At 37.9% G+C, this 26112-nt stretch overlaps 1 protein-coding gene across 1 annotated transcript in view; it reads left to right on the top strand.

Annotated features, from left to right (window-relative positions):
• The first annotated feature begins 558 nt into the window (after nt 1-558).
• The window catches only part of LOC121367550 (neuroglian-like), a 57285-nt gene continuing 31731 nt past the window's right edge, over nt 559-26112 (top strand). The window contains exons 1-2 of the mRNA XM_041491800.1: nt 559-818; nt 18845-18965. Of these exons, the coding sequence (XP_041347734.1) occupies nt 18911-18965 (55 nt within the window). The 5' untranslated portion in view covers nt 559-818; nt 18845-18910. The remainder of the gene's footprint in view (nt 819-18844; nt 18966-26112) is intronic.

Raw genomic sequence — 26112 nt, 5'->3', positions numbered from 1 at the left:
TTCATTTATAGTTATTTTCGTGCTTCTATCCAATTAAGGTTCAAGCAGGCTGTCCTGGCACACATCTCAGCTATCTGGACTGTCTGTCCAGGACAGTGGATTAGTGGTTAGTAAGAGAGAAGAAGGTGCAGTGGCCTTACACCTACCCAGTGAGTCGTTAAACTCGTTCTAGGTGGGAGCCGATACCGGGATGCGAACCCAGTACCTACCACAGCCTTATGTCCGATGGCTTAACCACGGTAGTGGTCACAGAAGGTTCACGTGAGCGATAGTCTCGGCAGGGAGACACTAAAGAGAGGAAGTTGTTTGAGTGAGTGTGTTGGACCCACAGCGCTAAGACTGTCAGGGCATATTGATTGATTTGCGCTAAAGATTGCGACAATTCTATCTTTTAGTGGGCTTTCTCAAATCGTAAAAGGTCTGCTTTGATTGGCGCTATGAAATCCAAGCGGCGAAGTTGATGACCGCGGCTGGGAGGACGAGCCGTTTGGAAGCGCATGCCAGCAATGGATCGTCTGCCAGACGTGGTGCAGGGGAATGCGACAGACAGGACGCGAGGCGATCGACGTCAGATACGTCATCGATGCCGTTCGTAACGGACGTTACTATTAGTGTGAAAGAGTGCTTCTGGCGATAAACCTAGGACGCTAGTTCTTCAGATGTAACTTCAGATACACGGAGTTCTTTAGAGATAACTTCAGATACACAGAGTTGTACTGGATTAGTGAAATACTAAGAGGGATTTACTGGTGCGCTTCCCAGAATGGGACGGAATTAAAGAAGAGGAATAGGATATTTTTAATACGCTGTCTTTGCAGGTTTGGTGATATTGATGTTTTGTTTTATTGTTCTGTAAAATGTACTTGTAGACTTTAGTTAATTAGTTAAGTTAGGTGCATGATAACCACTGTCATCGAAATGATCAATATCGTATTAACAAAATGAGAGGTAGTGTGCGTGTGAACTTGTTATCATCATCCAGAGATCAACTTTAATTCGCAAACGTTAGACCAGTTTAGTGTCTACTTGTGTTTTGTTACTTTATGAGATGACATTATACATATTTTCATTCGTTAAATTCTCAGTCGTGGATTTTGCAAATTATCCATCGCACTGTTGTATACACTTTTTAACGCAATAATAAAATACAAAATTAATCTCCCTGCTAGATCTTGGGAATATACATTAATTACTGATTTGACAAAAATAGTGTCAATAATTTGTGGAAAATATACATTGTCTGTTTTTTCATTATTAGAAACAAAAATTACAAAATACAAGTTTTTATTAATACTGTTTTAATAAAAAAAATTATGAAAGTCTGTTATATGAACGCTGTTAAGAACTATAAATTAGCCAACATAAAAAACAAAACAATATGTAGCAAACGTCAATCTCGCAAAAACTGAATTCTAAACTCCACTACGCTTACAATGTAACATGCACACAAATTTATACCAAGTCTGCTTGAGCCAGACAGATCACAGATATATTTGTTTGACATGTTAAATTAATATCGTGAAAAGAACCGTATGTTTTCAACGTTCGTACTAATTCACAGGCAAGTGGGAATCTGAAAGGAAACTGATCCAAGAATTAAAAAAAAGGGAATTTGATAAAAGGTTATTTGCATAAGGTATTGATCGTACCATTCATCTAGAAAACATTATTGTCCATTTATTTACCACTGAGATAAAACGAAGGATACTAATATCGATGTACCATAAGCAGTGTGGACAATGACATGGCTCGCAACATTCCAATAGTCGATCCTCCTGTAATTTTTACCAATACTTTCATTCTTATGTCCGGTTTTTACCAATTTTTGTGCTGTGTGTCTTTAAACATTCATTCATTCATTCATTCAATCATTCTTCTGTCCGTATATCGAGATTAGTGAGCATAGATTTCTGTATTCTGAATTTAACAAACGTCATATCATATTACGAATCAATATTGCTTGGATATTGGTCATACCCAAGTAGAATTCTGCGTGATGCGTTCTTGGACGAATGTGCGTTTTCGAGTTATCGCCGTTTCATTATAAAAGTTGCTATAACAGTTTTGTTGAACACATTACACTGTCTGATCCGTGAAACGTTTTAAGTTTTCGTCATAGTACTTTATGACACTTACCGGCCTCGGTGGCGTAGTGGTTAGGCCATCGGTCTGCAGGCTGGTAGGTACTGGTTTCGGATCCCAGTCGAGGCATGGGATTTTTAATCCAGATACCGACTCCAAACCCTGAGTGAGTGCTCCGCAAGGCCCAATAGGTAGGCGTAAACCACTTGCACCGACCAGTGATCCATAACTGGTTCAACAAAGGCTATGGTTTATGCTATCCTGCCTGTGGGAATCGCAAATAAAAGATCCCTTGCTGCTAATCGGAAAGAGTAGCCCATGTAGTGGCGACAGCGGGTTTCATCTCAAAATATGTGTGGTCCTTAACCATATGTCTGACGCCATATAACCGTAAATAAAATGTGTTGAGTGCGTCGTTAAATAAACCATTTCTTTCTTTCTTTCTTTATGACACTTTGTCGAAGGAGTCATGTGAATTCTAGAAATATATCAAATATCATTTTCCAAACCTGGAAAGTCATGACATTTTCAGTTGAATTATGAAAAACGTTTTTTTTTTATCTGTATAGGATACACATGCGGCTCGGTATATAACTCTAGGATCGATCCCCGTCGGTGGGCCCATTTGGCTATTTCTCGTCCCAGCCAGTGCACCACGGCCAGTATATCAAAGACCGTGGTATGTGCTATCCTGTTTGTGGGATGGTGCATATAAAAATCCCTTGTTACTAATGAAAAGTGTAGCGGGTTTCCTCTCTAAGACTATATGTCAAAATTACTAAATATTTGAGATCCAATAGCCGATGTTTAAAAACCTATGTACTCTAGTGGTGTCGTTAAACAAAACAAATTTTAACTGTAATGTAACTTAATTCAGGGAAGACGAATCTCGGCGTTTGACACATTTAAAAACAATAAAGTCATTATCCACACACTTTCACCAGCTCACAGTAAACCACTAGCCCAAATTCCCAACCAAATATACCTTCTAATTACAGTCTGTGTGTATCTTGAAGGACATGCAATTAAACATGAGCATGCCATGCCTGTGTAATGACGTTAAATATTAATTCGACCATTCATCCCGTGTGTAAACACCAACTATATGTGCAGAGAGGTATGCCATTAACATCGATCGCTCTGGTAATGTTTGCATAACTCCTCACATGTTACATTTTCATATTTTAATGGTGACAAAGAAAATGGTTTGAAGACCCAAACCTCTAACTGTAACCACATTTCGTCATTGTCATAAGACAAACTATAATATATATTAGCCATGATCATGGCACATTGACGGCTGTGAAACACATTAATATGGTTTCCAACCTGTGTTCCACGATTGGTATATTGTAGTTCTGTATGCTCTGGCGTGTAGTATCTTGTCTACGAGCAATGTTCGTTCTCTCTCTCTCTCTCTCTCTCTCTCTCTCTCTCTCTCTCTCTCTCTCTCTCTCTCTCTCTCTCTCTCTCTCTCTCTCTCGACAAACAATGGAAAGATGTAGCTGGTCTCATCTGAAGATACGCATCAGAATTATCAAATGTGTGACATCCAATAGTTGATATTTAATTATTTAATATGTTCTAGCGGTGTTGTTAAACAAAAACAAACTTTAATTCTGTTTCTGTTGTGTATGACTGAGTGATGCGTGTGAAGCGCTTCTGGCAGGATTTGTAACACGCGGTCTTTGGAATATGAATCATTCTCAGATACCGTTGCTTTCTTTGTGTCATAGTCGTGTGTGTCCGTGTTTTGAGGAAGCTTTCTCCAGCAAACCAAGAGCACGTCTTCTTTCAACAGAGGGGACGAGATTTAGCTCAGTCGGTTGAGCGCTCGCTTGAGGTGCTTGCGTCGCAGGATCGTACCACCTCAGTGGATCCATTTAACTGAATGTTTTCCTCCCTCGTTCCAGCCAGTGCATCACAACCGGTTAATTAATAAACGTGTTCTAGTGGTTTCGTTAACAAACCAAACTTTAACTTTGTGTCACCTGTGTCACATCAATACCTTTACACTGTCAAAAAACATCAACGAGATTGTGTCGCCCAGCCGCATCATGTTATCCACACAATGTCAATACTCACCAATCTAAACAACAGAGAACGTATGCATTGCATCTTTCATTCATTCGTAGATTCCAGTCCACGTTCAGTGTATGGATGACATACTAAAGTAATATAACCTACTTTTACTGTTAGATGCTCACGCCTTCTGACCAAACCAATACATTAAACGTCCCTCACCCGGTATATTGGAGGTACATGGAAATTAACACAATCGTGTAAGAACGACCTGGGGGGGGGGGGGGGGGGGGGGGCAGTCATAAGGATCACGACCAAGTCAACATATTTAAGATTGCTGACTTAATTCGACCTGCACTGCTGCAGGTCTTTACGCTTTTGTTTTTTCATCATTAGTAAAAGAAATGTTTTATTTAACGACGCACTCAACACATTTTATTTACGGTTATATGGCGTCAGACATATGGTTAAGAACCACACAGATATTGAGAGAGAAAACCCGCTGTCGCCACTTCATGGGCTACTCTTTTTGATTAACAGCAAGGGATCTTTTATATGCACCATCCCACAGACAGGGTAGTACATACCACGGCCTTTGATATACCAGTCGTGGTGCACAGGCTGGAACGAGAAATAGCCAAATGGGCCCCAGACGTGGATCGATCCCACACCGACCGCGCATCGAGCGAGCGCTTTACCACTGGGCTACGTCCCGCCCCTTACATCATTAGTAAAAATATTTAAAAAATATGTTAATAGAAATAACCATATTCATATGCTTACCTTTGTTTGACCCTCATTAGCCAATCTGTATTTGTGTGCTTAAGTGTAGTTAAACATTCACTGATTCATTCATACATTCATTCAGTCATTCATTTTATTTATTCATCCATTCGTTTATCCATCCATCTATTCGATTACTTCGTTTAATTCGTCCTGGGGCAAAGTTTATGACACATCCGTCCATGTAAAGGTCTAACAAACAAAGCAGTTTAGTAGACCCATGCGTTCCCCTTCGTGATGTTATTGAGGAAAGATACTCCGAGGACTCAAGCATTACTCTCCGTGGTCTTACCGAGAGACGATAACGATCGCCAACTAAACTGGCAACTGCCCTGCACCAGCTATCTGCGGTGACGGGGACACTTGCGTGTACAGTTTAATAAACTGGCTCTGTATACTGTCAGGAGAATTGGATGGTGAATTGCGGCTCGAATCAATATCACTTTAACACGGGAAGAACAGTTTGTAGTCCACCTCGCATGTGCAGACCACGCAGTGCGAGATGGGATCATTGGGACTTACCAGTTGTCTCAGGGTCTTTAATGGAAACAATGTGGAAGAAACCCAATTAATCTCCGCATGCCAACATGCACTGCGAAACATATTTGTATCCACACTTGACGGGAAAAAGAAAGAAAAAAGAAGAAGAAAAAACTTCTTTTTTCGAAAGCAAGATTGAAGCTTTCGCGGAAGCGATTCGTCTTTTGAGTGTCAGTGGGATACAGTTTAGAGTAGAGTTTGCGCTTCAGGTACGATAGATCGCAGGCTCATCAACCTTGGTGAATTGGATGGTTGTTGTTGTTTGTTTGGGGTTTTTTGGTTTGTTTGTTGTTGTTTTGTTTTTTTGTTGTTGTTGTTTTGGTTGTGTGTTTTTTTTTTTTTTTTTGGGGGGGGGGGGGTTCGTTCCATGATTGATATATTTAAGTTCGTTGAGTCTGTGGAAAGTACACAAGATGAGTCTATGTAGAGACATACATTTTTCATTATTATATATTTAGACAAGTCTCGCTATTGCTATGTGCCAGGCACGAACTAGGGCTCATAAAATAATGAGGCGGGATTTGAACAAAAATATATCAGTATTACGTCATTTTGAAAGCAAAACTGTCCAATTGTTTCAAAATGAATACTCAATATAGTACTTGTTTCACATCCTGGCACTAGAACCAACCCTAAGTCAGGTTTAATGACTCGATGTAAGGCCACTGCACCGGTTTATCTCTCACTAGTAAACCGGCCTCGGTGGCGTCGTGGCAGGCCATCGGTCTACAGGCTGGTAGGTACTGGGTCCGGATTCCAGTCGAGGCATGGGACTTTTAATCCAGATACCGACTCCAAACCCTGAGTGAGTGCTCCGCAAGGCTCAATGGGTAGGTGTAAACCACTTGCATCGATCAGTGATCCATAACTTGTTCAACAAAGGCCATGGTTTGTGCTATCCTGCCTGTGGGAAGCGCAAATAAAAGATCCCTTGCTGCTAATCGGAAGAGTAGCCCATGTAGTGGCGACAGCGGGTTTCCTCTCAATATCTGTGTGGTCCTTAACCATATGTCTGACGCCATATAACCGTAAATAAAATGTGTTGAGTGCGTCGTTAAATAAAACATTTCTTTCTTTCTTTCTCTCAGTAGTAACTAACCACTAACCTTTGTTCTGGACAGATAGCGCTAGAAAATAGGTTTGAACCAAATCGAGCTAGAATGACAATGAAAAATTAGTTTTAGTGCGATCGTTTTTCCCCCATCTTTTTTCGTTTTAAATTTCCCTTTTCGTTCCTGATCAATGTCATTGTGCATGCGACTAAACTTCTCTCACATTATATGTACGAGAGAGCGCCATCGATTTGTACATACTGGGGCGAATGCGTGATTTTTCTAGAGAAGGGAAAAACAAGGAAATGTTTTATTTAACGACGCACTCATCACATTTTATTTACGGTTATATGGCATCAGACATATGGATAAGGACCACACAGACATTGAGAGAGGAAACCCGCTGTCGCCACTTCATGGGCTACTCTTTTCGATTAGCAGAAAGGGACCTTTTATATGCACCATCCCACAGACAGGGTTGTACATACCACGGCCTTTGATATACCAGTCGTGGTGTACAAGAAATAGCCCAATGGGCCCACCGACAGGGATCGATCCCAGACCGACCGCGCATCGAGCGAACGCTTTACCACTGGGCTACGTCCTGCCCCACTAGAGAAGGGATGGTATACTAAAAGACACATATAGTACTCCAACGTGTACTCTAACATGCAGTGTATATACGAAAAGACATACATGTTTCCTATATTTATCCGTTGAAAACTTTTCAGGGCATTTAAATATTAGAAGAGGGAGTGTGCTGCCCCAAACCCATTGGATTGTCGCCTGTTATATATATGGAATAAAATACACGATTAATTATTCAAAACTATTTCAAACTTGTCATGTATAGATGCATAATTTTTTAAGAAATACATTTTGTAATTTTCGAGTTCGTAGAATTCTGTAACGTTTCAGAATGCAAGTAAGACTGTTTTCCGTATATTCTTTATTCTTTATTTTTTATTACATAATACCAGTCAATCCGTCTGTAATGGAATGCAGGTTTAAATCTGGCTGAACGCTGATAAATATAAAATAACAGCACCAGTAATAGACAGATTATGTTATCGCTAATGGACATGTTCGTTTGCAACCATTATCAGTAATTGTACATTGTCCAACTATCCATACAACTTATTTTTTCTCAAACAACAGAGGATGGGAGCCAAGCACGGATGATTAAGCGTAACAAATTTAAAGATAGGTTATTCTATCGCGTTATTATTAATAATAAACTGGACTGAACAGTAGCCAAGTACTCGATACCGTGGAAATTATGGCCGCATCTATCGACGGAGCGTCAATTAAGCCTCGGTAATGGAATTGGCAATACCATGGGATGACTTGGTCCAGAAAAACATTGAGATAGATTGCATATTGGCTGAGAACCGGTCGAGAGCCTGGCCGTCGAGTTGAAGAAATCGATTCATGGGGATTATGCGATTTATGTGAGCCGTAAATAATTTAGTAAGTTGTGATTTCCGTATATTTTATTATTTGATGTAAAAGTGTTCCTAACCTGGATCTAATCTCACGGTGGGGTTACCAGATATACTAACCGCGCTCTTAATTAATTGGATCCGCTGATAGAAAAATGTCGAAGACCTGCTTCGGCATTTATTAGAAGACAATGAAGAGATATAAACATAGATTATATTAGCATTGCACTCGGTTTTATACAGAGTAAATAACACTTAAGCGTCTCAAGTGAAAGCGATAAAGACGACGTAAGTACGTATCGCTTAGAATCGATAAACACAGAGTTTCATTAAGGAATGGTCGGGTCGAATTCTTACCTTTATATAGGGAAAGCCTTTCTGCAACGGAGATAACACTGATGCTCCGATCCGCTAAAAGGAGGACAATAATCAAATAAGTAAAATAATGAAAGGTAAAAGTGTGTTTTGTTTAACTACACCACTAGAGCACAATTAATCATCAATTGGATGTCAAACAATTGGTAATTTTGACTCTTAGTCTTCAGAGGAAACCCGCTGCATTTTGGCATTTAACAGCAAGGGATATTTTCTTTGTACTCTCCCACAGACAGGATAGCACATTCCACAGCCTTTGAAATACCACGCGTGGTACACTGGCTGCAGCGAGAAGTAAAGCAATGAATACTGTGGCCATTCGGAGGCAATTGTTTTAGTATTGGTGAGTTTTCATTACATTTCGGTGGATGTATTTTGATATGAAAAGACAGCCCAAATAGCCGAGTTGCGTCTGAACTGGGTGTAAAAAAACATAAAGGAATATAAAGTTTGTTTTCTTTAACGACACCACTAGAGCACATTGATTTATTAATCATCGGCTATTGGATGTCAAATATTTGGCAATTTTGACATGTAGTCTTAGAAAGGAAACCCGCTACATTTTTCCATTAGTAGCAAGGGATCTTTTATAGGCACCATCCCACAGAAAGGATAGCACATACCATGGTCTTTGATATACCAGTCGTGGTGCGCTGGCTGGAACGATTAAAAGCATATGTACCAATAACAAGCTAAAGTTTGATGTTACGTTGTAACGTATTTTCGTGCCTACATCCAGTTAAGGTTCACACATGCTGTCCTGGGCACACACCTCAGTTGTCTGTCCAGGACAATGGCTTAGTTGTATGTGTGCGTGAGAGAGGTGTCATGACCATGGCTAACATATATTACAGTTTGACTTATAACAATGATGGATTGTGAAACTCATCCAGTAGTTAAAGTTTTGGCTCTTCAAACCATTTTCTTTGTCACCATGAATTTAATTTCCACTTATTTTCGTGCTTATATCCAATTAAGGTTCAAGCACGCTGCTGTGGGCACACGCCTCAGCTAGCTGGGCTGTCTCTCCAGTGAGAGACGGGGGTGTAGGGTCTATTAAATGGCATTTGACATGGATTACTTTCTGTTTATTCCGTAAAATACATGGTGCTAGTAAATTATGTGTGTGTGTGTGTGTGTGTGTGTGTGTGTGTGTGTGTGTGTGTGTGTGTGTGTGTGTGTAGCGGTTCTTACACCTGCCCATGTTATACTCGCTCTAGGTGGGAGTCCGTACCAGGAAGCGAACCCAGTACGTAGCACCATTAAATCTGATTTCCTAGCCACTTCACCACCGACGCCGGTACAAGTTGGTAGTAATTGGAAATGTCGGAGAATGTTTTATTGATATTTTGTCGCTGTGTTACATGTTTAATGGTTCTATTTGATATACTACTGTATGCACGCTATGCTTGGTACAAATAATCAAGCATTTTGAAGGGTCCTTTGTGACTGAAAACAATTGTGTGTCAGACAATGGGATATGATCAATGATTCATTCAGATATACTTTCCGTGTTCTGCTGTTTGTCTTTGAATTGCTGTGGCCTATTTACAACGGCTGTCTCAGAATGCAGATTTCGTTATCTAGTTGTAGGTTTAAGATACCATATTTACTTCTACTATCTGTTGTGTAGTGTTTAAATGCTTTAAGCTACTTATTGTGGTCGTTATATCGTAGTTTGAATCATTAATTCTATACCTGAGTCTTCATAATTAATATAGTGTTTCAAATCATTAATCTTAATTCTGGTATTTAATATTTAATGTATTAAATAATATGACTTTTTTCTTCATATAATCATTATCTTGTGTTTCGTATGATTTATCCTTATTACAGTAGTCATTATCTAGTCTTTCAAATAATTAGTTCTACCTCTGCGACCTTTCGATAGTCGTAAAAGATTGTTTATTTTGTTTAACGACACACCTAGAGCACATTGAATGTCAAACATTTGGTAATTTTGACATATAGTCTTAGAAAGGAAACCCGCTACATATTTCAATTAGTAGCAAGATATATTTTATATGCACCATTCCACAGACAGGATAGAACATACCACGGCTTTTGATATACCAGTCGTGGTGCACTGGCTCGAATGAGAAATAGCCCAATGGGCCCACCGACGGGGATCGAACCCAGACCGATCGCATATCCGGCGAGCGCTTTACCACTGGGCTACGATCAGCTCACTCACAGTCTTAGTGCGATATTTAATACAGTAGGTAGAACAATTGCCTGAACCTCCTCGGCGAACCCATTGGTTTGTTTGGTCCCAACCAGTGCCCAGCGACTGATATATCAAAGGCTATGATGTGTGTTAATGAAAACAAAATGTGACAGATTTCGACTGATGATTAATTAATCAATGTTGTCTTGTGTTTTCGTTAAAGAAAACAAACTTTAACCGTTTGTTAGTTACGCTTCTGGAAGTTGTTCAAATCGGTAGACCTTCTTTGTTAGTAGCCGTATAGATTTGCATCACGAGTCCTAACCATTTTATTTACCGTTTTAAAGAGTTCTGAGATATTCTTGGTAATTACATGGTATTCCACACAATGACGTTCATTTCAACTCCATGTATACTTGTAAGAAACAAGTTTAATCACCGGAGCATAATTACGAGTAGTCTAAACCTATGATATCGGGCGGGACTTAGCCATGTGGGAAAACGATCGCCTGATGCGTGGTCGGTTTAAGATCGATCCCAGTCGGTGGGCCTGTTGTGCTATTTCTCGTTCCAGTCAGTATATCACAACTGGTATATCAAAGGCCGTGGTATGTTCTATCCTGTATGTGGAATGGTGCATATAAAATATCCCTTGCTACTAATGAAACAAATGTAGCGAGTTTCCTCTCGAAGACTATATGTCAAAAATACCAAATATGTGAGACGTCCATTAACCGATGATCAATAAATCAATTTGCTCTAGTGGTGTCGTTAAAAAACCAAACATTAACATTTAAACCTATGATTTGTACTGCGATGACGAACACAATGTTAATTTTCTAGATAAAAAGTCATGAATAAATTGTACAGCTATAGAGGTTATAAAAAACCAATACGCATGATGACGCAGGCTAAATTGTAAATGGCTATAATGATAAAGCTGGACGTCAAGGCGAAAATATGGCGTGCTATTGCAGAGAAGATGTTTTCTTTTGACCGCAGAACTGCATCGTCCTCTCTCGGTGCTACATGATAAGAGGTGTATATGAAAACATCATGCTGCAAATTAAAAACGTATCACACCCGGGAAACAAAAACCGCGCGGGACTGAAAGATGTTTGCGCTGGGCTAACGCGTGACACTCTTCTAGAGGAGGATGCTTTTTAGAGTAATGTCTAATGGCTTCGGAATAGTTAAGTTTTACTAATAGGATGTTTTGTATCCCAAGCCCACTCTTCGCGGGACTTAATGGGTTAAGCTGGCACAAATAGAAGTAATCTGATAGAAAAGAACGGAGCTAAAACGTGAAGCCATAAACTGGCGCTGGCATTAACTCCAATGGATCCTTAGCGGAGCAGAAATGATGCCGCTGAATTCAGTTCTGCTGGTTTCAGAAGTGGTGGGCTTTGGAGAAGAAGAAAAAAGTGCCGTGCTTAATATCTATAACACGAGATTACACGGGTCGCGGATTTACAATTAGTGTCGCGGAATTACCGACAGTGTGTTAGTGTCGTGGATTTGAGGGTGTGTTGAAAAGCTGTCGATTGATGCTGTGTACATCTGTGATAGTCACGGACTACCAGTGCAGAAGCAATTATCCAGTGTCTCCTTGTTCGGTGTAACAATATAGAGATAATAAAATAAAATAATTTCTGACAATATAGGTTTATTCCTATCTCATGAAAAGTTCGTAATCAATTAATAACCATTATAATATGTGGATACACATACACATACACATACCGCTCCATCACCCACACCAGAAACAGACAGCTCGAGTGCCCTCTTATTATCTCTATATATGAGAATTCGGCTAGATTGTACTCTGTATAACAGATCGACAACCAATCGGTTACCAAATACAGGGTCTAAAATACAAGAAACATTCCTAAATCTGACGCTGCAGACCTTTCACTTGATTACTTTTGAGTTTATTCATGGCTTTTAGTAACTAGCACATACGATGCAAAAAGAAACCCCACATAGATCTACGTATCCAAAATCGACGGATTTTTTTTGTTTCGTATTGGGGTGTCCGCTTTCTTCCTGCGGCGCATGTACTATTCTGAAAGTGTAAGTTTTTAATGTTGTAAGTGAACTTTACAATAATACAACTAAAGGTCTGTGGCGTCATATGTAAGTAGCTATGTGCAATGTAGACATAGGACTTAACGGGCTTTGGTCCTCGGGAATTTCAAAACTGACAGATTTTACTAAGCGTTGTTTAGCCGTATTCCCAAGTCAGAAATGTTTAGCGATAGTAGGAATATTGACCTTGATTTGTAAACATATATTTTTAATGGAATCGCAACATATTCTAGTATTGTGTTATCTTGACACGTTTCAAATTGCATAATAGTACCAACTGATGGTCACGAGGGAAATTCGATGATTTGTGCGAAACTTGGTTTACCTACGGATGCTTAGGATGCCCTTCGTACGTGTATAATTAACCAATCCATTTTGCATCCACAATAACTACACTAACGGATATACGTTTGTGCTTGGCTAAAACCGCCCAATCCTATAGTACAAACATAATGTAAAGTCTGTTTTGTCGTCGAGCAGTCATATTGGACCCCAGCACTGTTGGAGCGGAAGTCTAGCGACTGTGACTATAAAATGGAAAAGACTGGTTTGAGACCAGTACAAAGACGTGAACTCTCCGTTCAGCGGATACAATAATGGTGATGTATCGATGAACCGCACACCGATCGATCACTCTTGACCGATAGAGGAAGACGTTGTAATGGAAATAAATTGACTCTGATCCGCTTATACATGTAGCTGTACTATTAATACCGATACGCATTTAAAATAGGCCACAACTGCAGGCTGACCACAGTAATTACAGTTAGTTAGCATGCAGCCGTTTAGTTTAGAAGCTCGCTTCATATTTAACCAATTAGAGTCGGTACTTTCAAGCTATAGCGATGGCATTTACAAACTACAATGTACAAAAAAAAAAAAAAAAAAAAGGTTTTAAAAAATGTAAAAAAAAATGAGGGGAGTATTAACTGCCCGCCTAACATAAATTATGGGGAGCCATTTAAAATATAGAGGATACTCCCCGAGTGTCTTGAGAGATCATAACTTATCAGCACGAGTTGATAAAAGTATGAAATCCGACAATGACAATGACAATGACAAAGAGATTTACGTGCACATTCAGAGCAAGCTGTTGTAGCACACGCCTATCCTGGCCACAGGGACCGGCCTTGGCCGGTTCCCTCTGTCCAGGACAGGAAAGGGTTGAGGGAGGCTTGTAGAGAGGGAACGCCTGCACTGGCAAGTGCAAGGGAGCACCAGCAGTCCAATGTTGGTGACAGGCGGGGGATGAAAACCGAGGCTTGCAGAGGATTTTATACTTTTATCAACTCGTGCTGATAAATTATGATATTACAAGACACGAGGGGGATATTCTTTTTATCATCCATTATCATTCTTTTCATTTGCGACATTTGTAAACAATGTCAGTAATGTGGGTTGAATGTCAGCGGCAGACTCGTTAGCTGGCAGAACGGCAGTGGTATGACGTCACTAATGGTAGGTTGAGCGCTGAAACAAACACAGTGACGTAACAAAACATTGTCTTGTGATTAAAATTTGACCATCCAAGATTATAAGAAGCGATATCTCTCGCAGGAGATATCGCAAATTATAGTGCCAGCGATATCTCCTACAAAAGACATTAATGGATGATAAATTACCATATTAAGCATTGATATTGTATCCTTTTGTAGTATTTTTAAAACTTTGTCTTGATCTGGTTTCTGGGGAGTGATAGGGAGTCAGAATAGAATATAATGGAATAGATGTTTATCGACACCCCAGCACGAAAAATACATCGGAGTTTTCTCGCTTAGACTATGTCACAATTACCAAATGTGTGACATCCAACAGCCGATGATTAATAATTATATGTGCTCTAGTGGTGTCGTTAAACAAAACAAACTTTTATTAGTGTTACTGAAATATATTTAATAGCCCGACATAAGCTAAAAAACAACAGTAACAGTTTGGTTTGTAACAACGATTGTCCCTAGTTTTCTTGACATTTTGTACTGATAGAAAAAAAAGAGAGTCTGATATTCGCTTATTTCATCATAGTGAACAAGTCTGAATAATGGGCAACGCAATGTCATCATCCCCAGTGTTTTTATCTGTTCGACAAGAGATGATTTAAATTGACTGAGTACCTCGTCCATTTGAACAACACGTGTTAAACCAATTTCCACTGTGGTTTCGGACAGCCCGCTGGAACGATGTCCCTTTGTGAGTCACCGTGGAATTTGCATGGATCTCGCGAGGACCCGTTCGATCGGCAAACGAGTATGTGACCCGGTGGCTTGTTGAATCAGAGACGCAATGCAGTTTGACAGATGACCCGCGAAAACGTCACTCTTCGTTAGGAGATAATAACATCCAATCAGTCTCCGTTTACTCAACTCTCTTCATTAAACTACCCAACGACTCTCTCAATTAAACTACCCAAGGATTGATTCTCTTCATTAAACTACCTAACGATTCTCTTCATTAAACTACCCAACGAATCTCTTCATTAAACTACCCAACGACTCTCTCAATTAAACTACCCAACGACTCTCTCCATTAAACTACCCAACGATTCTCTTCATTAAACTACCCAACGATTATCTTCATTAAACTACCCAGTGAATCTCTTCATTAAACTACCCAACGACTCTCTTCATTAAACTACACAACGACTCTCTCCATTAAACTACCAAACGACTCTCTTCATTAAACTACCCAACGACTCTCTCAATTAAACTACCCAACGACTCTCTTCATTAAACTACCCAACGATTCTCTTCATTAAACTACCCAACGACTCTCTCAATTAAACTACCCAACGACTCTCTCTATTAAACTACCCAACGATTCTCTTCATTAAACTACCCAACTATTCTCTTCATTAAACTACCCAGTGAATCTCTTCATTAAACTACCCAACGACTCTCTACATTAAACTACCAAACGACTCTCTTCATTAAACTACCCAATGACTCTCTTCATTAAACTACCCAACGACTCTCTTCATTAAACTACCCAACGATTCTCTTCATTAAACTACCCAACGACTGTCTCCATTAAACTACCCAACGACTGTCTTCATTAAACTACCCAACGACTCTCTCCATTAAACTACCCAACGACTCTCTCCATTAAACTACCCAACGACTCACTTCATTAAACTGACTCTCTTCATTAAACTACCCAACGACTCTCTTCATTAAACTACCCAACGACTCTCTTCATTAAAGTACCCAACGACTCTCTCCATTAAACTACCCAACGACTCTCTTCATTAAACTACCCAACGATTCTCTTCATTAAACTACCCAACGACTCTCTTCATTAAACTACCCAACGACTCAACGATTCTCTTCATTAAACTACCCAACGACTCTCTTCATTAAACTACCCAACGACTCTCTTCATTAAAGTACTCTTAGTGTTAAGATTTTTTCTATTTTTTGTTTTGCTGATTTTTGTAGCAGTTGCATTTGCGGCTTTCTTTTCCGTTTAGACAGTGGGTCCAAATAATCACATTAAACACCAAATAACTGATTTTAAAATATGCAGATATTGCTTTGTTTAATTTTTTGATATAACATTTGCATTATGTGCCCTTTTTGTTTTTGCTTATTTATCGTGGTTTGTAATCGGTGTTTGGCTTTTAGTGTTGTTGTGTTTGTTTTTGTCTGTTTTGTGGGGTTTTTGTCGGGTTGTTTGTAATGATAGATTGCTTTTTGTGTTTGTGCAACATCGTGTTTCTTTCATGAGACGAGCAACACATTTATTATTAGCAGCAGCCTCATAATCATCTTTTAAAAATAATTATACAGCTCTCAGTCCACACTGTTTGATATGACGTTAACAAATCCACGAAAATGCCACATTAAATTCAATAACAGATTTTGTACTACTTGTCTCTCTGCGTATAATATAATTCGGATCCGTGTTACAGATTTATAAAAAAGAAATAACTGCTTTCGAATACTTTCTACAGCTGATGTTCACAAAATAAATTATATACACTTTTTCACAAACAGTAATATCCCGATATTTTATATTCAAATTCTAGATTGCAGGATGCATGTTTTTGCAATTGTACTCGATGCTTTTTAAGACCTGAAAATTTTATGAACAGAACTAGAACACGATTTCCTATCTGTCATTCAATAATTAGTTGGCCACCTTCCAGAAGGCATGTTGACGTCGCGCTACTGTGCATACTTTATAAAACCTTATTAAATTGCTAACGTACATAAAATATTGATGCATGATAAATTCAATTTCTGTTTTCTTTCTATACATTGATTATGCTTTAATTCATAAGCGCTTGAGTGTTGTTAATCAAATAATTACCGCTGTTCAACAATGCCTTGATCATTCCATCATTACTTATTTATCTAGTTTCTTAATAATTGGTTTATGACTTTACTGATTATTTATAATAAAATTATGTATCAGCACCAAAACAGTTGCCGCATGAACATATAAACATGATTAGTGTTTTCTAGTTGAACATTTTAGACACGTATTTTCGTATTCACAATACATGTGGTAAGTATACAGAGGATAATAATAAAGTTACCAGTTATTATCAAATGTATGTCTCGAGTGAATTAATTTTTACGAACTTTAGCGAAATTATTTCACGAGGGATATAAATTTGATAATAACTGGTAATGAGTTTGTTATTTTATTTATTACCTTTATTAGCTACTGTTTGTCTAAAAGTCTTTTACTTTCGATATCCAAGCAAGAACGTGTACACAGAAATGGTATAAACCACTTTTCATACTTTTTGTAGTATTGCTGTAACTTTGTATTTTATTCCCGTTCAGAGATAATTAAAAAATCTATAATGACTTGTATTAAAATATAAAGTCATTGGTCACTAAGCGTCAAAATCATCTAATAATATTGAACGTTACACCAATGCATAATGAGAAATTTTATATATATATATATATATATATAGAGAGAGAGAGAGAGAGAGAGAGAGAGAGAGAGAGAGAGAGAGAGAGTACTAAACGAGTCCCCGTGAGAGACCGTTTATATTACGAGTGTGTTTTCGATCGTACATCACGAGCGGAAGCGAATGATGTACGATCGACAACACACGAGTTGTAATATAAACGGTCTCTCACGGGGACGAGTATAGTATTCTATTTATTACAACGAGCTACATTATTAATTTGAGTCGCTAAATATATTTTTTGTCTCTCACTAAACAAGACACTGAACGTAAACAAAACAGCGAAGTGATTCAGAGCGCATAACCCTTCTTTGCCTATGCACTCTTTTTATACTATTAAAGTATTTATGCTTTCGCAATGTCATAGAGTCCCTCCATCCCAAAAATAAAAATAATTAAAACAAATAACACACTCTAGTAGTAAACAGAATATTAGTTTAATAAACTATAATATAACAATTACTATTCAAAGTCCATCATTTGAGTTTTCTGCAAAACGTTTAAACTTTCAAAATTCAAAGTGCGTCGGTCTCAGTGTCACGTGTGAGTTTTCGACGTTTGGGCTTGCTTTCAGGAGATTCAGTTTCATCGTTATTGTGTTTACAAAAGTTAATATTTATGGTTCCACCATATATTGGAGCAGACAAAATTGAAGACAATTTGCCAAGAAGATTTGTAGAAGATGTAGTACAAGAATCAATCATTTTCGTTGAAGTTGTGTCTGTCGAGTGCATTTCCAAAGCACGTGACTGGTGGTCCGATACCGTGTTACTGAGAATATGACTAATTTCACGGTGCTGTGTTGTGAAAATGTGGCTGTAGTTGTTGATGCTTTGTATATTTTTATGGCCATTTTAACGCTGCGAAAACACTTAAGCGACAGCAGACGTGAAACATTTCTTTTCAAATATTTTTGTTTATTTATTTAATAATGTAAACTGTTCTGGTTTCATAACGAAAAACAAAGTTTTATATGTAAAATGTATTATTTCTTTTAATTTATTTTCTTTTTATTAATTGCATCTAGCCACGAACGTAAAGTTTTAATGGCATGTTGTTTATGAATCAGTTAAATTAGTTCCGTGGATCATGTGATCGGAGGTCATGACCTCTCAAAAAGCATATCTCACATTGTGGGATATGAAAAATCTCTCACGGGTATCTCCGTCACCGCAGTGTAATAAATAAATAAATAAATATATATATATATATATATATATATATTGCTATCTAGGATTACCATATTTTGACACCCATTAGCCGATATATTTTTCGTGCTGGGGTGTCGTTAAACATCTATTCTATTCTATTGTCTCTAGGAGATATTAATATGATTACTGCTTTATACAAAAGATGTATTTGATTATTTCAGATAGCCTTTTGACGGAGGTCGACTGGAAGACACGAACACAAGATGTGATCTATATACACGTCGACAATGACTGGCTGGTACACCTGGGTTTACCTGCTGTATTTCGTATCTTATATCACAGGTGAGTATTGGGCGCAGGTTCCGTCCTAATGATAACAGTTGTTCTTCACCCCCATCAGCCCTCCCCCACTACCCACCCATCAACACACACATATACACACACCAAACGAACTTACAAACCAGCAATAACAGGAAAAACCGAAACAAAGAACATAAAAAGTTGTTGATTTGTTGATTGTCACATAATATTATTAGAGTGCCCTGATTTGGGTTTACGGTAAATCTAGTTATTGTATACCAGATACGTCCCTGACTCTATGTAAGAATAATCCATTTGTTTCAAAAGAGAACCGATGTATTACTCTATAATTATATATTCTAAAACCTATATTAAACATTACATTTTACTCTTCAAACAAAGTAGGGGAACCTGAAATATTAATGTTAATATCAACTATTAGACCGAACATACGTTTTGACCACAGACATCCTAGTAAAGAACGTTCAGGTCTGTTTATCAATACGCCGAAACACATTCCATAGTTTGCACGTGCATCACGCAGTTGCCCCGTACGTGTGCGTCGGGTGTCATTCTCGATTTTGACAATTTTCAGGAAGGTCAATATTAATCACTGTGGAACATTATTTCTGTCAATCTTTTTCATTCTGTTGATCATACAGTTGTTATTGTTTTGGTTTTAGTCATTTTTATTGTTATAATTTGCGATTTACTATAAAAAAACCGTCAACTTTCAAATTTCACTTTTGACCCTAATCGTCCTTCAAGATCTTTGGTGGTCATAAATCCTACTGTAATACTCAACTACCGGTTTTAATGTTTGCCCAATTAATTCACTATTATCATATAACCATTCCCCACAGCTAATATACCTTGCAATTTTGGCAATTGTAAATTCTTATTAGAGTTCCTCTACTTTTTTGAAGAGTATATATATATATATATATATATATATATATATATATATATATATATATATATATATATATATATATATAAAAACAAATAATTAAAAAATTAATAATAATAAAAACCGTTTCTTAACAAATTACCATCAGATTGTATAGATTAAATTTTACTTTTAATGGCATGGCAAACGAGGGGCATGGAAAATGCAGATTTTGTATTTGAGTCTATAATATATATTTTGAGAGTAAAATAACCTACCTTCTGGCACGCAAACCATAGACATACCACTTGAACTAACGTCAACGGGATGCGACTAACGGGATTAATAATATTTACGGCTTTTTTTTTCACACAGTTCACAAAACACTTTATTATTATTATTATTATTATTATTATTATTTATTACTACTATTATTACTGTTTATTATTATTATTATTATTTACTACTGTTATTATTATTACTGTTTATTATTATTATTATTATTATTATTATTATGATTATTATTATTATTATACAGACGTAATACATTTATTATCGCCTAGTATGCTCAAAGATTAATCATCAAATGTCAGTACGTTCAAATAATAACTTTGACCATATCTATACATTGCAATCTCATTAATATGATAAAATAAATTATATCCCATATCTGATTATCTAGACAGCCTATGCAAGCGGACATAATTTTCAGCAATCAAACTCTCTCTCACACACATATCTCTGAAAATACCGTAGACAGATCTGATGAAATGACATTAGTTACCGCCGATATCTCCCAGTAATAAATCAACTTTCCCTTTCTAACAACATTTGCCTGCACCGCCATTATTACATTATGAAAGGTGAGCCTGCAAGATAAACGGCAATGTCATCCCTGCGCCGTGCTGCAACGAGTTAAATCTGACGGACTGATCCCTGAGACAAAGCATTCCTCCTTGGTAACTGGATTGGTCCGCGCGCTCGTCCCTCACAGATGAAGCAGACTAAAGGAATTGCCAGATGAGACCAGATCCAAAGAGCTGAGACATTCCCGGCATTTCCAATTACCAATGAAATACGCTCATCCCAACCGCTCCCGTTTTCCCGAATGTTTTCGTTTATTCGATAGGCTCATTTTAAGTTTCGTTTGAATTAATTAGCAGTGCTCGTAAAATATCATTTATTTAGCTCATGGGACTCTCGAGAATATAAATTCAGTAAGGTTGTTCAGCTAGCTAAGAATACATGAGTAATTTAATTCAAGGAGAAAGTGAAATTTAGTTTTTTCTGAAGGTAGAATAAAGTAATATTAACACTGTTTGGCATAACATAATTTTCCTTAAAACAAATGCATGGTTTTTTTTTTAAATGAAAGTGGATCTTGCATTGCAGATACAATTTGATGGACATCTCCCATGATATATGTTTTTGGTTGGGTTTTTTTTAACTTTGGTATATAAAAACGTGGTTGTCAGTTGAGAAATAGACCTTAGGTAGCTTTACCCACATATATTACTATTTTCATCTGTTGGAATTGATGTGGTTGCATACACCCTGGAATGGCACGCATGCATGACACACTGCAACCAAAATGTGCAGTCTTCTTTTCCTTTTGCCAGTGATATGGATTGGGGTGTGAAGGTAACAATCTTCAAACAATATGAAATCAGCGATTTTTTTAAAATAAACGAGCTATTGTTACTATAGAGTAGATGTCAGCATTTGTATATTTTAAAAGTAAATGCTTACAAGAAATGCATACAAAAGCTATTTTGTGCCAAAATCAGAATAGAATATTTTAGAAAAACAATATTTTGTAGCATTCAAGAATCACAATCAAAAGTGCTTTCACATCAGGTTACATAGACCGAGACAGTCTTCCACACCATTGTGCTGTCTGTCTGTATATACGGTCTTTGAAATGCGTGATGTATCATCCGTCCACAGAATAATCTCCAGTCTGGAAGGGCAAAAAGTCTAATATAAATATGTCCATCTGATACCAATCTGATGTCATTCCCAAGAGTTACTACAGTCAACAAATGTGTGTGAATTTAATCCTAGATGATATATCACCGAATACATCAATCTAACTAATGGCTCCCAAGACGGAATGTGACGATTTATTCAATCCCACCAGAGGTCAGATGTTTAGATTATTGACGGCGTCGTTAAATAAAACATTCCTTCCTTATATAGGTGAATGCTTCAACATTAAAGTTTCAATGTAAGCAACTGTTGGCCTGTTTGTCTTTAATTTCCTGTAGGGTGCATGGAACATGCTGGACCTGTTGGGGAATCATCCTGCTTAGTAAACATTAGTTTAGATCAGGCTTTATAAGACAACGGACTTTATTAATTTCCTGTAGGGTGCATGGAACATGCTGGACCTGTTGGGGAATCATCCTGCTTAGTAAACATTAGTTTAGATCAGGCTTTATAAGACAACGGACTTTATTAATTTCCTGTAGGGTGCATGGAACATGCTGGACCTGTTGGGGAATCATCCTGCTTAGTAAACATTAGTTTAGATCAGGGTTTATAAGACAACGAACTTTATTAATTATTATGTTTATTCCACTGCCACTTTCTTTTCTCTCCTTTGGATTCCATCTCATGTCTTCCCAATCTCGCAGCTCCTATTTTGTTCAATCCCTGTCGCTTTCCATCTCAACATCCTAGTCCTTGTCTCTGCAAACACAACAGATGCGTGACTCTTGTGGCTATTTGTGCCACACACCTGCCATTTCCCATTAGCTTTTAGCTGTTGGCTTAGGCTGATCACTTCAGAGTAGTTACATGTGGCATTGTTAAGAGGCATTTGTAACGACCTACTGTGTTCCCCTACTACAAGCGGTCGTTAGTGCCGTGGGTCAGACCAGCTTCATTAGCAGCAGATGACGAGGATGCCAGGTGATGCAAGGAAGTGCACAGAGACGGCAACCGTGGAGGGAGTTGAGACAGATAGGCGATGGTGTGGACAGCTCAGAAGACGTAGTCGAAAAATCCTGACAGACAGGGTGGAAACAGATTGAAATCGTGTAAGAAAAGGATTTTATATTACGATAGTGCGAATAATAGGCAGAGAGTGATAGATGAAAAAGATGAACGAAAATGTGAGCCAGCTTTGACGGGATTTGAACCAATGTCATCAGCTTGGACTTGGCAATTATTGGATGTAATCATAGCGGTGCCACCGGTGGGGCAGGGGATAGTTTCGCGAACACCTGTTACCATCACAGTAGGCAGTGTTTCATAAGCAACAATACATCACAACTATCTAAAACACTTGCGCAGGTTAAGAAAAAGGGGCTTGGAAGTGGCAGTCTTCTTAATACAAACGACACAAAATCTATCCACGATAAAGACTGTATATCTGCACGAAGCAGAGTCGAATGGGTATTTGGTATAGGAGGACAGCCAATCCCGATGAATTGGGGTTTTTGTACTGGACAATACATTATTTTGCAGCGGATTAGGATGGGTGTATAATAGCGGTATTTCTTTAGATAAAACTCTTGACAGCTGACTTGACATTTTTGAATGCATTGATGGTTTTATTGTTCAGATTGTTAACACAAATTCAATTAAAATACATAAAATAATATAAAAAGAACTTTAAAGAGAAAAACAACTTAAAAACAGGGGTTTTTTTTTATACTTTGTCGTGGACGCGAGACAATAGCGTGAATTAGATTATGGGTTTGTGTATTTGATCTTCTATGGAGAAATAAAATAAGCATTTTATGAGTATTCACAGCAGACAGAATTCAATTTACTACATGTTGTCATTACGATGTAGTCGTCATGTTGTCGTTAACGTCTTATTCGTGCTGATATTGCGTGACTACTTCTGGGTTATTGAAATGATTATGCCATCGTTTTTTGATGCACCAGCTAGCGTTCCAAACCCGAAGTGCATTACCCCGCATCAGAGGTTGATTTGTCAGTGTGGTAACATCCCAGAGAGGACGAAAGCTTTCAAAACGATTACGTTTGCACTTAGCAGCAATTTGCCAATACATCACGACAAATATTGCGGTATTAAAATAAAATTTATTAATATGACTTTTTTTACTAGGAAGTTTCATCAAGGAACGTTCATTATTAGTACTACTACTACTACTGCAACTAGTACTACAACTATTACTACTAAAACTGCTGCTGCTGCTGATACTACTACTACTATTATTAATCAATCTGACTCTCTCTCTCTCTCTCTCTCTCTCTCTCTCTCTCTCTCTCTCTCTCTCTCTCTGCAAACATGTGACGTTAGATATTCTCTAGGTTTTGGGGACTTTGTTAGTATTTGAAGTTAGTTGATATATTTAGTACTACCTGTAACACCTGTGTTATGGTATACTGCTACTTGTATAACAGCAAACGTGTAGCGGTGCACTGTCATAAGGGTGGCTTACCGATAGTGTTGATGGTACACCTTTGTTGATTTTCACTCCCTAAAACTAGCAGTCACTCTTTAAATGTTGAAACCGGAAGATATTCTGGCCTGGACAGAAGTGATCGCATATGTTCAATATGTAATATAAGAGAGCTAGAGGGTGAATTCCACTTTATACTCGTTTGTCCATTGAATTGCGTGTGAAATATTCCTGTGCATCATTAAAATTCAGTAGGACTTATATTTTTAAAATTTTAAAATTTTGTGAAGTACATAGATTTACTATTTATCTGTTAAAAGTACGGTGATCCTCTCCTGCCTTCTGAATTTGGAGTACTGTCTACACAATGCTTGGTGCGTCGTCGGTGATGATGTAACAGAACAACGTACTGATGTACGGTCAAGATCGTACTTTGTTATCACCTAATCGGTTGCGTTCAGTTCTTCCACTGATTGGCCTTAACTTAGAGATGCATTAGGATGTTAAACGTATCATTTCCAAATGATTCCATATGTGCACCCGCTTAATACTGACGATTTGCTGACGTGGCGTCACGTGTCGACTCCCTAAACATGGAAGACCCCTAGTACCCCTAAACTGTCGAGAACATCTCCGCAGATATTGCATAGTGTTCTGATGAACACCGATGAATACCAAAATTACTAGCAACAGCGTTTGTGCCGTTATAACCTCAATCATACCCATCGTTCGAAGGAGTCCATTTTCTGGGAGGCGTGGCATCACACTGTCGACGATCAGATACCAACAAAAATATTTTTCTGAGTGATGAGAATCCATACAATAGTTTTAAAGTCCAATGATAAAAAAAAATGACGTCAAACAGGAGCACGTGACCAAGAATGCTAGTAATGCAACGTGTGATCACAAAGTATGAATAGTTCGTGCAATTGACAGGACACCGCTGGAATATCGACGGGAGTGATTACACGTTCAGTTACTGAAAATTTTATAACCAGATTTCAAGTAAATTATATTCTATATGCAATCATTTGGTGCACAGGAACTTTTTTTCCGCGTGTATGCATTAAGAAATATTATTACATTAACCCTTCAGTTTTCAAACTTATCCAATTATTACGCAACCCTAGCGTCAAAGTTATTAACAATATCTGTAAATTTCTTTATGCTGCTACAGCTAAGCGTAGAAATTTACTGTAACTATACTCTACTGTGTCCCCCACTAGAATCGATCGTCCTATACATATATCTCTACATGAATGTGCAAAAAGTATTTACTATTATGCCTTATAATTATAGTACTGTATTGTAGTTACCGTTATTGCTATAATATTTACCATCTTGCCAAAATCTTGTTTCTGATTTAAATGTGTATTATTTTGTTCTTATGTGTCATAAGGTATAAGGAAAATAAATGAATTGAATTGAATTGTAGCCATCGTGATTTTGTTCTATTACACAGAATATATTTTCACAAGAATTGTATTGAATTGCGTGGAATAATTAATGGTTGTGTGCAATCGTTTAGTTAATTAATGTGTCACATTTAACCATGCTAACTCATTCATTTAGTTATTATAATTCTTCATAAGACCAGTGACTGTTGTGTGTGTTTTGAATGATGAATTTGAAAAACAGCAGTGTGGTATCTTAAGACAAGTGGTATGTTTATAAAAGGAATGTTTTATTTAACGACGCACTCCACACATTTTATTTACGTTTATATGGCGTCGGACATATGGTTAAGGACCACACAGATATTGAGAAAGAAAACCCGCTGTCGCCACTTCATGGGCTACTCTTTTCGATTAGCAGCAAGAATCTTTTATATGCACCATCCCACAGACAGGATAGTACATGCCACGGCCTTTGTTATACCAGTTGTGGAGCACTGGCTGGAACGAGAAATAGCCCTATGGGG

The sequence above is a fragment of the Gigantopelta aegis genome, chromosome 3 (genome assembly GCF_016097555.1).
Source record: "Gigantopelta aegis isolate Gae_Host chromosome 3, Gae_host_genome, whole genome shotgun sequence".
NCBI classification, from domain to species: Eukaryota; Metazoa; Mollusca; class Gastropoda; order Neomphalida; family Peltospiridae; genus Gigantopelta; species Gigantopelta aegis.
The sequence above is the reverse complement of the archived record's forward strand: the minus strand, read 5'-3'. Positions and strand labels throughout refer to the sequence as shown.